The sequence below is a fragment of the Mustela erminea genome, chromosome 17 (assembly GCF_009829155.1).
Source record: "Mustela erminea isolate mMusErm1 chromosome 17, mMusErm1.Pri, whole genome shotgun sequence".
NCBI classification, from domain to species: domain Eukaryota; kingdom Metazoa; phylum Chordata; class Mammalia; order Carnivora; family Mustelidae; genus Mustela; species Mustela erminea.
In genome coordinates, this window is record NC_045630.1 from 61,602,794 (window position 1) to 61,615,129 (window position 12,336).

Below are 12,336 nucleotides of genomic sequence, written 5' to 3' on the forward strand. Positions count from 1 at the left end.
CTTGTAATGGACAGTAAAGTCTGAAATGGCGGTCCTCGTGGGGAAAACTTTTGAAATCCAAAAATTAATACAACTGAAAGTTTAGAGAACTTGGAAATGTGATAAAGGAATATGGTAAATGTAGAAAACATGTTATTTTAACTTGCCTCTAGTACTGTTCTTCAATGAGGGGAACAGGGTCACAATACTGTCGCCCGAGAGAAGGAAATGTTATCCTGGCAGCCCACAGTTCTGTAGTAAACTTTCACATAGGAACAATTAAAATACCTCTTATTACTGTATTTTGTTGATTGTGATACTTTTCCCCTCAAATTAAAACACTTCTCAATAGAATGCATCTTATAATCAATGGTGTGTCATGGTTTAACTAGTTGTTTTCTTTCCTAGTAGTATATAAAATACTGTTTCATCTTTAGATCAATAGCATGTTGGATTTGATCAACTGTGTCAGGCACGGCTTTAAATACTGTATACTATACCCTTTCTCACTTAATCTCTGCAAGGTTTATGCAGCTGCTTTATTATTACACTTTTTGCAAATAAGGAAACTCAGGCTTAAGGACTAAATAAGATGCTCAAGGACAGAAATCAATTACGTGGCAGAGCTAGAATTGAACACCAGGTCTGATTTCAAAGGTCATGCTCTTCTTGACAGATGGTAGCTAAATTTGCAGTGAGTATATTTTAATGGAGTTGTGGAATCATACCTTGCACACCTGAAACTAATGTAACATTGTGTTGTTAACTATACTTCAATTAAAAAAAAAGAGAAATGCTCTTTTAGTGCTTCAGTATTTACCATGAGTGATTAAAAACCTACCCTATTGTAACTTTTAGTCATATTATGATCTAGCTCAAACGTGAAGCCTTCCCCAACTCCTCCAAGAAGAAGCAATTTTGCCCACATCCAATGCTCCCGTAACATTTTAGGAATACCCTGATTATACCTTATTATGTAATATATAACATCCAAGGAGAACCCTGAAAGTCAGAAATAGTATTTTAGTCACCCTCTTTGACATTACAGTACCTATCACTGTGGCTGCCACATAGAAGAAATTCACTATTAAAAAGAGACGGGGGTGGGGGGGGGGCCTGGGTGGCTCAGTGGGTTAAAGCATCTGCTTTCGGCTCAGGTCATGATCCCAGGGTCCTGGGATTGAGCCTGGAATCAGGCTCTCTGCTCAGCAGGGAGCCTGCTTCCCTACCTCTCTGCCTACTTGTGGTCTGTCAAACAAATGAATAAATAAATCTTTAAAAAGAGACAGGCTTGGGGCGCCTGGGTGGTTCAGTCGGTTAAGCCACTGCGTTTGACTCAGGTCATGATCCCAGGATCCTGGGATCAAGTACTGCATCAGGCTCCTTGCTCAGCGGGGAACCTGCTTCTCTCCTGCCTCTGCCTGCCACTCTGTGTGCCTGTGCGCTCTCTCTGACAAATAAATAAATAAAATATTAAAAAAAAAAAGAAAAGAAGAGAGAGACAGGCTCTCTGCTGCTAAGTCTTAGAAACAAAAATGCACACAGAACTAAAAGGTCTTGTAAAACACACACACACACACACACACACACACACACACAGAAGCGTTATAAAAGAACTCTAAGTACACTGGAGTTTAAGAGAAAAGAACCAATGATACAAAGTACAAGTCAAGGGAAGACACTTGGCCAGCTTCCAGATTTTCATAAACACAAATACACTCACACAAACACAATCAGCCTAAAAAGCTGAAAACCTCTACACAGGCTGAAACCAAGCTTCTAAGACACTTCCTTTAACCTATGCGGCATTTAAAAACTTGAACGAGTTACCAGCATTTATCAATTCTTTCACATAAAAACAGGATTTCTGGGTTTTCCTGGAAAATGGGAAGATCACGAAAACTGGGTGCTCCTTCTCCCAGGGAAACTGCCTGGATACGCGTACCACCTGCTACTGCCGAATAAAATCATCGCTCCCCTACTAGTACCTCCCACCGTTTCCTTATGTCCAGCCTGCGTAAGATCATCTACACGCAACCGCTGGAGGCATTTGAGCTCAAGACCCGTCCTCCAAACCCATCATCACGGCCCCGCTACACACCGCGGGTTCTCCTGCACCCACGTGCCTCTGCGCACCGCCCCCGCCAAGCACTCCCACTACTCTGCTTCGACTTCAACAGCTGTCTCCGGCCACCGCGTCAACTGGGTCACCGCAGCGCTCTGGCCATACCGCCAGTAAAACCCTAACCACACCATAAGTACAAGTGTCTCTCCTTCGCTAGGGCGGCAGTTCCTTCGAGCCCGCGCCCAGGTCCAAATCCGTGGCGTTCAGTAAACTACCTAAACGGCTTCAGAGGTAGGGCTGAAGCAGAAGCGCAGCCGAGTGCACCCAAGTGCATTTCGGTCGAGACGAAGAGCGGCCACGACCCAGCCCCTCGAGTAAGCGCCACCAGGCGAAATCCCGTCATCCTAGTTCCGTCGCGGAAGCTCCAGTCCCAGCTCTCGCGAGATTCGGTCTGAGCCCCAGCCCCCAAGCCCGCTTGGTTCTCGCCGGATTCGCCCGGCCACGCGTCTCTCCGGAAGTAGCCCTTCCGGCGCTGTGCCCCGGAAGCGGAAGTGTGACTCTAGTCTGTCAGAGGGGGTTACTCGGTGGCCCAGATATCCAGAGAAGTTGTCGTTTAATTTTTGCAGGCTCTCGAGCGCTTCCCCCCTGGCGGGTGGGAGTGCAGAGAGGAAAGTGCGAGATGAGCACCATGTTCGCGGACACGCTGCTCATCGTCTTCATTTCCGTGTGCACGGCCCTTCTCGCCGAGGGTGAGAGCGGCTGCTTCTCTGACGTTTGATCAGCCAGCCCCCACGGGAAGGATCCTGGGCCTGGGGACCCTCGCGCCACCGAGGGAGTGGTCGCGAGCCTTGCTTGCTTGGGGTTGAGCCGGGGGGGCGCTGGGGAGCAGGAGCGGGTGGGGCACCGTGGAATTCGGTTTGGGGTCGATTTCGCTTGCGTATTTGTGGAGACACCTTCATCTCGGGTCTCCGTTACTTTGGTTGAAGAGTCCGTTGTCTTAACGTTTGGACAAGAGTTCACTGCTGGTGAATATAAAGCAAAAAGTCGAAATCCCTCCTTACCCAGCCATCACCACCAGTGAGTTTGCCGTGACCCTCACAGACATTTTTCTATGAGCATGCTGCTTTTGATGTTTCAGGTATAACCTGGGTCCTGGTTTACAGGACGGACAAGTACAAGAGACTGAAAGCGGAGGTGGAAAAACAGAGTAAAAAACGTGAGTATGGCAGCATCCTTCAGATAGAGTTCAACACATCCGGTGTATTGAATGCATGTTTACAGTAAGTGTTTTAGCACCAGCTGATGCAAAAACTTTATGGGAATACAGAGATGAATCCGATTGGAATTGGTTATGTAGAGGTATATGCAGCGTTGGATATTTTTATGCACAATGCATAATACACATGGCAGTGGAGCCAGGGACAGGAGAAGTATGAGTTCTGTGCTGTGGTGGTTCTAAAGAAGAGGTCCCATTCAGTTGTGAGGGGCCATGGAAGCCCCATGTGTGTCAACATATTAAAATCCAAGCTCGTTATCTTCACCTTCACAAACCTGATCCTCCTCTGGTATTTCTCTACCTGACAAATAGTACCTCCATGCTTCTCATAGTGCAAGCCGGAAACCCTGATAACGCTTTCTCACTTGGCTTTCAGGACGCCACACTCTCTTGGTTTTACTCTTACCTTGCAGGTCTTTTTTTTTTTTTTTTTTTTTTTTTTTTTTTAAGAGAAAGTGGGGGGGTTGGGGAAAGGCAGAGGGAGCAGGAGAAAGAATCTTAAGCAGGCTCCACGCCCAGCATAAGGCCTGAGATGGGTCTTGATCCCTCCACTCTGACCTGAGCCAAAATCAAGAGTCAGACTCTTAACTGACGGAGCAACCCCGACGCCCCTTGCCCATCATTCTTTTGCTGTTTCCTTGCTGGTTCCTCTTCTCAGCCTCTTCTTGGGCACCCCAAATTTGTTTTTATCACCCTACGCTCACTCTCTTAGTGAATTCAGTCATGTACTCTATTTGGCAGTGGCTCCCAAATTTATATCCCTAGCATTCTCTCCTTAATGCAAGATCCATATATCCTGGTAATAACATTGTATAGTGAGCGATGGTAGCTACACTTGTGGTGAACATAAAGTGTAAGGAGTTGAATCACTATGTTGTACTCCTGAAATTACATTGTGTGTCAGCTATGCTCAAATAAAGATTCATGTATCAATTTGTCAGTTATACTGTAATGTTGAATATACATTTCAAACCCAGCATGTCCAAATTGAATACATTATCCTCACTTAAGACTGCTTCATTTAGGGGCGCCTGGGTGACTCAGTGGGTTAAGTCGCTGCCTTCGGCTCAGGTCCTGGTCTCAGGTTCCTGGGACTGAGCCCCGCGTCGGGCTCTTTGCTCAGCAGGGAGCCTGCTTCCTCCTCTCTCTCTTCCTACTTGTGATCTCTCATTCTGTCAAATAAATAAATAAAATCTTAAAAAAAAAAAAAAAGACTGCTTCATTTGTACTTTTCAGGATCTTAGTCAATGGCAAGTCTATCTCTCTACTTGCTCAGGTCATAATCCTTGTGCCGTTATCTTTAAGTCTTCTGTCACACTCTGCATCTAATACTTTTGGGCTGCCTTCAGACATATCCAGAGTCTGATTTTCCATCATTTCCTTTGATAATTACCTCCATCCTTTGCATGAATTATTGCAGCAACCTTCAATAAATGTTCCTGTCTCCCTATAGTCCGCTCCCAAGATAACAGCCAGAATAATTCTTTTCTTTTTTTTTTTTAAAGTAGGTTTCAGGGACGCCTGGGTGGCTCAGTTGGTTAAGCGGCTGCCTTCAGGTCAGGTCATGATCCCAGAGGCGTGGGATCGAGTCCCACATCAGGCTCCTTGCTTGGCAGGGGGCCTGCTTCTCCCTCTGCCTCTGCCTGCCACTCTGTCTGCTGTGCTCACTAGCTCTCTCTCCCTCTCTTTCTCTGACAAATAAATAAATAAAATCTTTAAAAAAAAAAAAAAAAAGTAGGTTCCACATCCAGTGTGGAACCCAGTGCAGGACTTGAACTCAGGACCCTGAGATCAAGACCTGAGCTGGTATCCAGAGTCAGATACTCCAATAACTGAGCCACCCAGGCACCCAGAATAATCCTTTTTAGAGCCTGTTAGATCATGTCCCCTTCCTGCTCATAACCCTGTGATGGTGTCCAGTTTTACTCGAGAACAGCCGAAGTCCTTTCAGCGGCCTGCGGAGCCTCCCCCGTTATAGCTCTGATGCTCCTCCCCTCTCACACACTCAGCTTCAACCACACTGACCCTGCAGTTCCTTGCTGTGCCTCAGCCACACTCCAGTGCTCAGAGTCTTCTACTGGCTGTTCCCTCTGCCTGGAATGTTCTCTATGATGTCTGCTTAGTTAACCCTCATACCTTCTTCAAATCTTTGTTCAAAGTTTACTTCTGTGAGTCTTAACTTGGCCACCCTTTATAAAACTGCAGCCTGCCCATCTCCACCGCTGCTGCTCCTGGTCTCCTAGACCTCGCTCTCATCCCCCCTCCCCACCCCATGGCTTTTGTCACTTTCTAATATATTACAGGATCTATTTGTGTATTGTGTTACTGTTTATTGTTTTTCTCCCCCCGCTAGGAGAGCGTTTTAGTTGTTGTTCTGATATGGCCTTTGTACCTAGAACAGTGACTGGCACGCAGTAAAAGTTTAATAAGTACTTGGTGACTTGAATACTTTCTTCTCTCACCTTGTGTGTGCAGTCCACCCTCAAGCCCTGTTACTGTTCTCCTCTGGGGAAGTTTGCGATCTCTCCACATCCCTCCAGTTCTGCCGCCACCACCTAGTCTAAACTGTCATGTTTCCTGTGATCTACTGCGATAGCCTCCTCATTGGTCTCCCTGCAGCCACTCAAATTTCTTCTCTACAGGGCAGCCCAAGTAATTTTTTCAAGACACAGATCTTAGCATGTTACATGCCCTTCTCAAAATACTGTGTTTTTCCCCATTGCTTTTAGGAGAAAGGCGGGGCTTGCAAGGTCCAGTGTGGTTGGATGCGTCTTCTCTTCCCCTGCAACTACATCCTGTATCCCTTGCTCTCTATTCTCTAGCAGCTCGGGCCCTTTTCCCATCCTTTGGGCTAGTCTTCTTATTTCTGCCGTGCGTCTAGACATTATCTGCTCTTCCTTCTAACTAGAATAACTTTCCTTTCTCTTTTGGTCTAGCAAACTCCTGCTCATTCTTTAGCTCTCAAAAGCTTATTTAGTCTTTCAGAAGGTCAGATCTTCTACTCTGGGCCCTGCTTTATCCATAGATGTCTCCTTAGAGCATGGTGATCTAGCCTCAGCCCAGTCCCCTAAAAGGCCAGGTTAATGTTCACAGTACCATCTTAGTTTCTGTTCTCTAGCCTTCTTGTTTTTTATTCACTTATGGGGAAGTGCTAAGTAGTTATGTTGTGGTCCTTCTGGGGAGGGAAAGAAATATTTTTTGTTTCTTTGGCTAATAGTGATGATAAAGAGTAAAACATTCAATGTTTTCTGTCCATTTTGTTTTTTATTTTTATTTATTTTATTTACTTATTTATTTATTTGTCAGAGAGGGAGACAGTACAAGCAGGGAGAGTGGCAAACAGAGGGAGAAGCAGGCTCACTACTGAGCAACAAGGCCCTGTGTGGTGACTTGATCCCAGGAGCCTGGGATCATGACTTGAGCCAAAGGCAGAAGCTTAACTGGCTGAGCCATCCAAGCATCTCTGTCCATTTCATTTTTTAAAATGTTATTTTGGGGGTGCCTGGGTGGCTCAGTGGGTTAAGCCTCTGCCTTCGGCTCGGGTCATGGTCTTGGGGTCCTGGGATTGAGCCCTGCATCATGCTCTCTGCTCAGCGGGGAGCCTGCTTCTCTTTCTCTCTCTGCCTGCCTCTCTGTCTATGTGTGATCTCTCTCTCTGTCAAATAAATAAAATCTTTAAAAAAAAAATGTTATTTTGGTAACACCTTGTAGAATTTGACTTAATTTCCTTTTATGATCTCATACTAGTAGTTTCACTCAAAATCTCTTTCTTCCCCATAGATATATGTCATGCTTTATCTTTTCATTTACATAAAAGAATACATGTACTTAGACATGAGTGCATATATTGAAACCACAAACAAACACACACACATTTATTTTAGTCAGCACTTTACTGTTTCACTTGTACTATTGGAGTCAAATCGAGTTTTACATCTCTTTATTAAAGTAGTAATACCAATTTTAGAATCCAGGTAGCCTAATTAACTTTCCAAGAGAAAAAGTCTTACCTGCCAATTCTCTTTAATGCAACTTTTAGAAGTAACACATGTACTGTACTGTTTGCTGGTGAAGTATGCTAAGATACTCTATGGAACAAAGAAAGTAAATAAGTAAAGGTAATTTTTGACATTCCTATTCTTGGTCCTTTCATGGTGGACTATGATAGGTATATAGATCAAAGATAGTAAATGTAAAATATAAATATATTAATTATTTCTCTTTAAAAGGTTATTTTTACTCTATCATCATATTAATTGAAATGCATACAAAGAAGTTGGTCTTAGCTTTTTCTGTCTGTTTAAGTAATCTCTGTGCCCTCTGTGGGGCTCAGACTCACAATCCCGAGATCGAGAGTCACATGCTCTGCTGACTGAGCCATTCAGGTGCCCCAGTTTTAGCTTTTTGACTCTGTTGATCTCCCTTCCCTAATGCATATGTCTTTCTTGCCAGCTTTCAGTATTGTAATTGTTATTCAGTTATTTGCCCTCACTAGATACTCTTTAGAGGGCAAGAATCATGTTTATCTTTTCATTTGCCTAGAACAGCGCTCATTACTTAAGAACCAATAACTGAATAAATGAATTCCTACCTTTTATTGTGAGTATGAGACTGGTACTATAATTAACCATAGTTATCTGAGAGAACAGAATTTGAAAATCGTACTTAGACTCAACCTACGGCAGTCACCCTCAGCTGATGGTCTGAAAGCCATTTTAGTTTTTATTATGTTCCATTAGTTATTATTGTATCCTTATGCAATCCTTTATGAGTGTTTGGTTGATGATGCTTCCAGTATTGTTGTCTTGGTCTTAGATTGTTGTGTCTACCTTCTCCTGTCAGCAGGTGTGGGAGCAGATAAGTTAACTTGCTCATAACCATAATCAAAGGCAGCGTGTAACTTTCTTGTGAGCTTCTTTCATTGGCTCAACTGTGATAAAGCAGCCTTCATTTCTTTAGTATAATACTTAATTAATTTTTACTGTGTTGCTCTGTTTACAGTGGAAAAGAAGAAGGAAACAATAACAGAGTCAGCTGGTCGACAACAAAAAAAGAAAATAGGTAAGATGAATTATTGGTATACACAAAATGTAGAAAAAATAAGTTTAGGAAATTTGGAAAATTTAAAATTGGAAAAAAATTCTTAGGTGATGAAAATATAATAAAGTTAATAACAGTGGTGACTCACGTGTTTGTATAATTTTGTGGTTTACAGAGAGCACTTGCATACATTATCGAACCTGATTTTCTCTTGTCCATTTTGAGGGTAGAATCAAGCAGTTGCTACTGTTTCCTCTTAGCTTTTGAAATTTTAGTTTTAGTAGAACAATGCTGACATTTGTGGCTTTGAATTGGGCCGAGGGTTCTTGGCATAATTTGTAAAAGTTTTTTTTTTTTTTTTCATATCTGTGTTGATTATTTCCAGTTAAGTCTGAGTTACTTGTGTTGTTGCCATGGCTTCCTTACTGAGATTTGACTGGTGATGGAAATCCTCCAGGGGGTAGGAAATTTACTGCTGAGTAATTTTTATCTGGTCTGAAAAGTAATGATATGTTTTTGGTTTTTCAGTGTAATTTAGAGCTTAATTACAGAATGTAATTCTGTTCCAAAAAGACAATTTATAAATGATTAGATATGATTTATATTTATACTTTGTGATGCTTCCTCCTGACTCTGAAATTAGGAAAAAAATATGAAACTGTGTGTTTTGTTCAGAAACTGTCTCTGCATAGGTCACTGCCATTATATCCTAGGAAAGAATTCTACCAGCCTGGACTATGCCACTATCCTGTTCTGAACAAAACTTTTGAATTTAGTGTTTCCCATGTTTTCTAAGTGGCCTGCTCATTTAGTTCTGCGGCAGGATGCTACTGTATGTTTTCTCTGTGTCAGTTGCTCTGATGGGTCGTAGAGAAACAAGGTATAAACAATTCTCTTAGAAAGTCTGTCTAGAGAGGGGAAGACAAACCAGTGCAGTATGGTAAGGTTGTTTATAGAAATATATTCTGAGTTTTAAAAAAGTAAAGAGAAAGGATATCTAAACAAAACTAGGGGATTAGGTTTTCTTGAAGAGATAACGTTTTCAGGGCACCTGGGTGGCTCAGTGGGTTAAGCCTCTGCCTTCGGCTCAGGCCATGGTCTCAGGGTCCTGGGATTGAGCCCCACATCGGGCTCTCTGCTCAGCAGGGAACCTGCTTCCTCCTCTCTGTCTCTGCCTGCCTCTCTGCATACTTGTGATCTCTGTCTGTCAAATAAATAAATAAAATCTGTTTTAAATAAAGAGAGATAATGTTTTCATTGAATCTTGAAGCTGCAATGTGAATAACTTAAAAATACAAATAAAGTAGCAGTCAGAATTTATTGAGCACTTACCGTATGCAACATACTGAGGTAAACACTTTATATGTTTTAAGATTCTCTTAACAGTCAATTGTATGTAATAGTGAAGAGTGTTACTTCATTTTATAGATGAGAAGCATGAAGCTGGAGTTAAGTCATTTTCCCTCGGTCAGTCATTCAGTGGTAGATGGGATGAAGTTAGTGGTAGAGAAGGGGTTTGGCCCTGGTCATTTGTAACTTTAACATCCAGTTTTAAGCCCTGTACATCCTAGGCAGAAGGATAGCCATCTCCAAACTCTAGAGGGACCAAATAGCAAGGTATGTTCCTGAAGCTATAAATAGTTTAGTGTAACTGATGAAAGAAGGGATGTATAAAGTATTGACAGATGAGGCTAGAGAAATAAGTAGAGTCTGTTCCTGAAGATCTTTATAAATTAAACTAAGGTAATGAGTTTAACTTGTATCCAGAAGACTTTCCATCTTTCCATATCCATTAAGGGATTTAAGCAGAGATTGACATCAGATTTTAAGGAAGACAACTCTGGCAGTAGTTTGGAGATAAATGGGAGAAGGGATCATTCTGGAGGCAGGAGGTCATGAGGCTTTTTAAAAATCTCAGATGCAAAAATGGCAAGAATCTGAACTTAAGTAGAGGCGGTGGTAATGGAATAGAAGTAGGAGTAACAGGACTTGATGACTGTTTCGATGTGGCATGTAGAGAGAGGTATGAGTCTACAAAGAAGTCCATATTTCTGATTTGGAAAAATTGGAGGAGTAGCAAATTGGGATGGGGAAGAAAAGAGAGGATAATTTCAGGTTTGAACGTACTGGATTTGAAATGCCTGTGTGACAGTAGGTGAAAATACTTGGTACACAGTTGGATATGTGGTTTCTGAGCTAGCAGAGGGATTAAAGGCTATAAACAGATTTTAGAATCGTATACTTTCAAGTAGTAACTGAGTTCACACACAGAGGAGACCATATAAAGTAAGAAAAGGAAAGGGTTGAGGATGGAGAGAGTCTTGAGGAAACAGAGGGAGCAGAAGTGGAACCCTGCAGAAGTATTACCAGAGAAGTCGGAAAGCGTTTGCCATCGTAGCTGAGGGATGAGCTTCAGAGGATAGAGAGGATCTAAGGTGTTAAATGTCTAAGAGGCAAATGGAAATGAAAGTTATTGTTAGTGATGTAGCAAGAATGATTTCAGGGGCGTGATGGGGGACAGAAGCCAGTTGTCTAGATGAGGAGAGAGTGCACAGTGAGGAAGTGAAGACATTGAACATAGAATCATTCTATCAAGTAGCTTTGCTCCAAAGGATAGGAAAGATACAAAAATGGAAGGCAGATTGCTCTCTGCCCTTAAGTTGACAACACAAACTGTCTAAAATGTAAATTAACTTTAGCATGGAATGCAACCTTGAACTTTTTGCTCACCAAAAAGTATCAGAAGTTAAGAGAAATAACACCTGTGAAGTGTTGGTTATCAATGTCTTATTAGGAGTTAAAAGGTGTAATGTTCATGCGAAGTTGTTTAAAAGACAATCTATCCATGCTCTAGATTTGTAACTTTTACTCTGAGATTAAGCCAAACCATCAGAAATCTATAAACCTAAACTGCATTATTTTGGACTCCCTAAAGATTGCTTCTACTCCATTTTACCTTAACATTTGTACTGTTGGGCACGTTGTGGAAAACCCAGCCAGATACAGTTTATTGTACTACTACTGTGGAATACTTTTGAGAACATTACAACATCACAGTGTCTCTTGACGAGCGGTTATGAAAACTTCCTAATAGTTTTCAATGTCAAGAAAAGCAGTGTTAGGGGCGACTGGTTGCCTCAGTTGGTAGAGTGTGCAACCCTTTGATCTTGGGGTTGAAAGTTTGAGCCCCATGTTGGGTATAGAGATGACTTAAAAAGAGTAAAATCTTAATGAAAGGAAGGAAGGAAGGGGAGAGAAAAGCAGTGATTCTCATAAATTATTCATTTACTTTGATTTTGTGGACTTAGCTTGAACCCTTTGGACTAGCTGCTGATAAGCAGAGAGTCACATTTGCTGTTCACCTCTGGCAACTTTACATGACCGATTCAATATATTTCTGTGAATTGACTCTATCCCAGTTTTGTTACCATGCAACCCTTACTTTCCCTTTCCTCAGGTCCCTACTTGAGCTTTACAAGAATACAGACAGTAGTTGGGGGGTGCTGTGGATAGTGACTGTGCTGCACTGAAAAAAGCAAGTTTTCAGTATGAGGAGGGTGCGCAGCACAATGATAAGGTTTCAGAGAAGCAAAATGCCACTGATTTTACTAGGTGAAGCTCTTTGATCATAGTCTTGGGTAGAACCATTAATTCAAAGCTGAAATGTCGGGGCGCCTGGGTGGCTCAGTGGGTTAATTCTCTGCCTTCAGCTCAGGTAATGTCTCAGGGTCCTGGGATGGAGCCCCGCATCGGGCTCTCTGCTCAGCGGGGAGCCTCTTTCCCCTCTTGCTCTGCCTGCCTGTCTGCCTACTTGTGATCTCTCTCTCTCTCAAATAAATAAATAAAATCTTTAAAAAAAAAAAAAAAAAAGAAAAAGCTGAAATGTCTTACATTTGAACTAAAGACCTTAGGTTCACCAGTTTTTTTTTAAGTTACATTTATTATTTGAGAGAGAGAGGGTGTGCACCTCAGGGGA

The 12,336-nt window shown here is 42.3% G+C and overlaps 1 protein-coding gene across 1 annotated transcript in view; it reads left to right on the plus strand.

Moving 5' to 3' along the window:
- Positions 1-2,550: 2,550 nt before the first annotated feature.
- TMCO1 (transmembrane and coiled-coil domains 1) overlaps positions 2,551-12,336 on the plus strand; it is a 43,312-nt gene continuing 33,526 nt past the window's right edge. Inside the window, exons 1-3 of the mRNA XM_032317842.1 lie at positions 2,551-2,793; positions 3,183-3,260; positions 8,322-8,381. Coding sequence (XP_032173733.1) covers positions 2,724-2,793; positions 3,183-3,260; positions 8,322-8,381 — 208 coding nt within the window. The 5' untranslated portion in view covers positions 2,551-2,723. The remainder of the gene's footprint in view (positions 2,794-3,182; positions 3,261-8,321; positions 8,382-12,336) is intronic.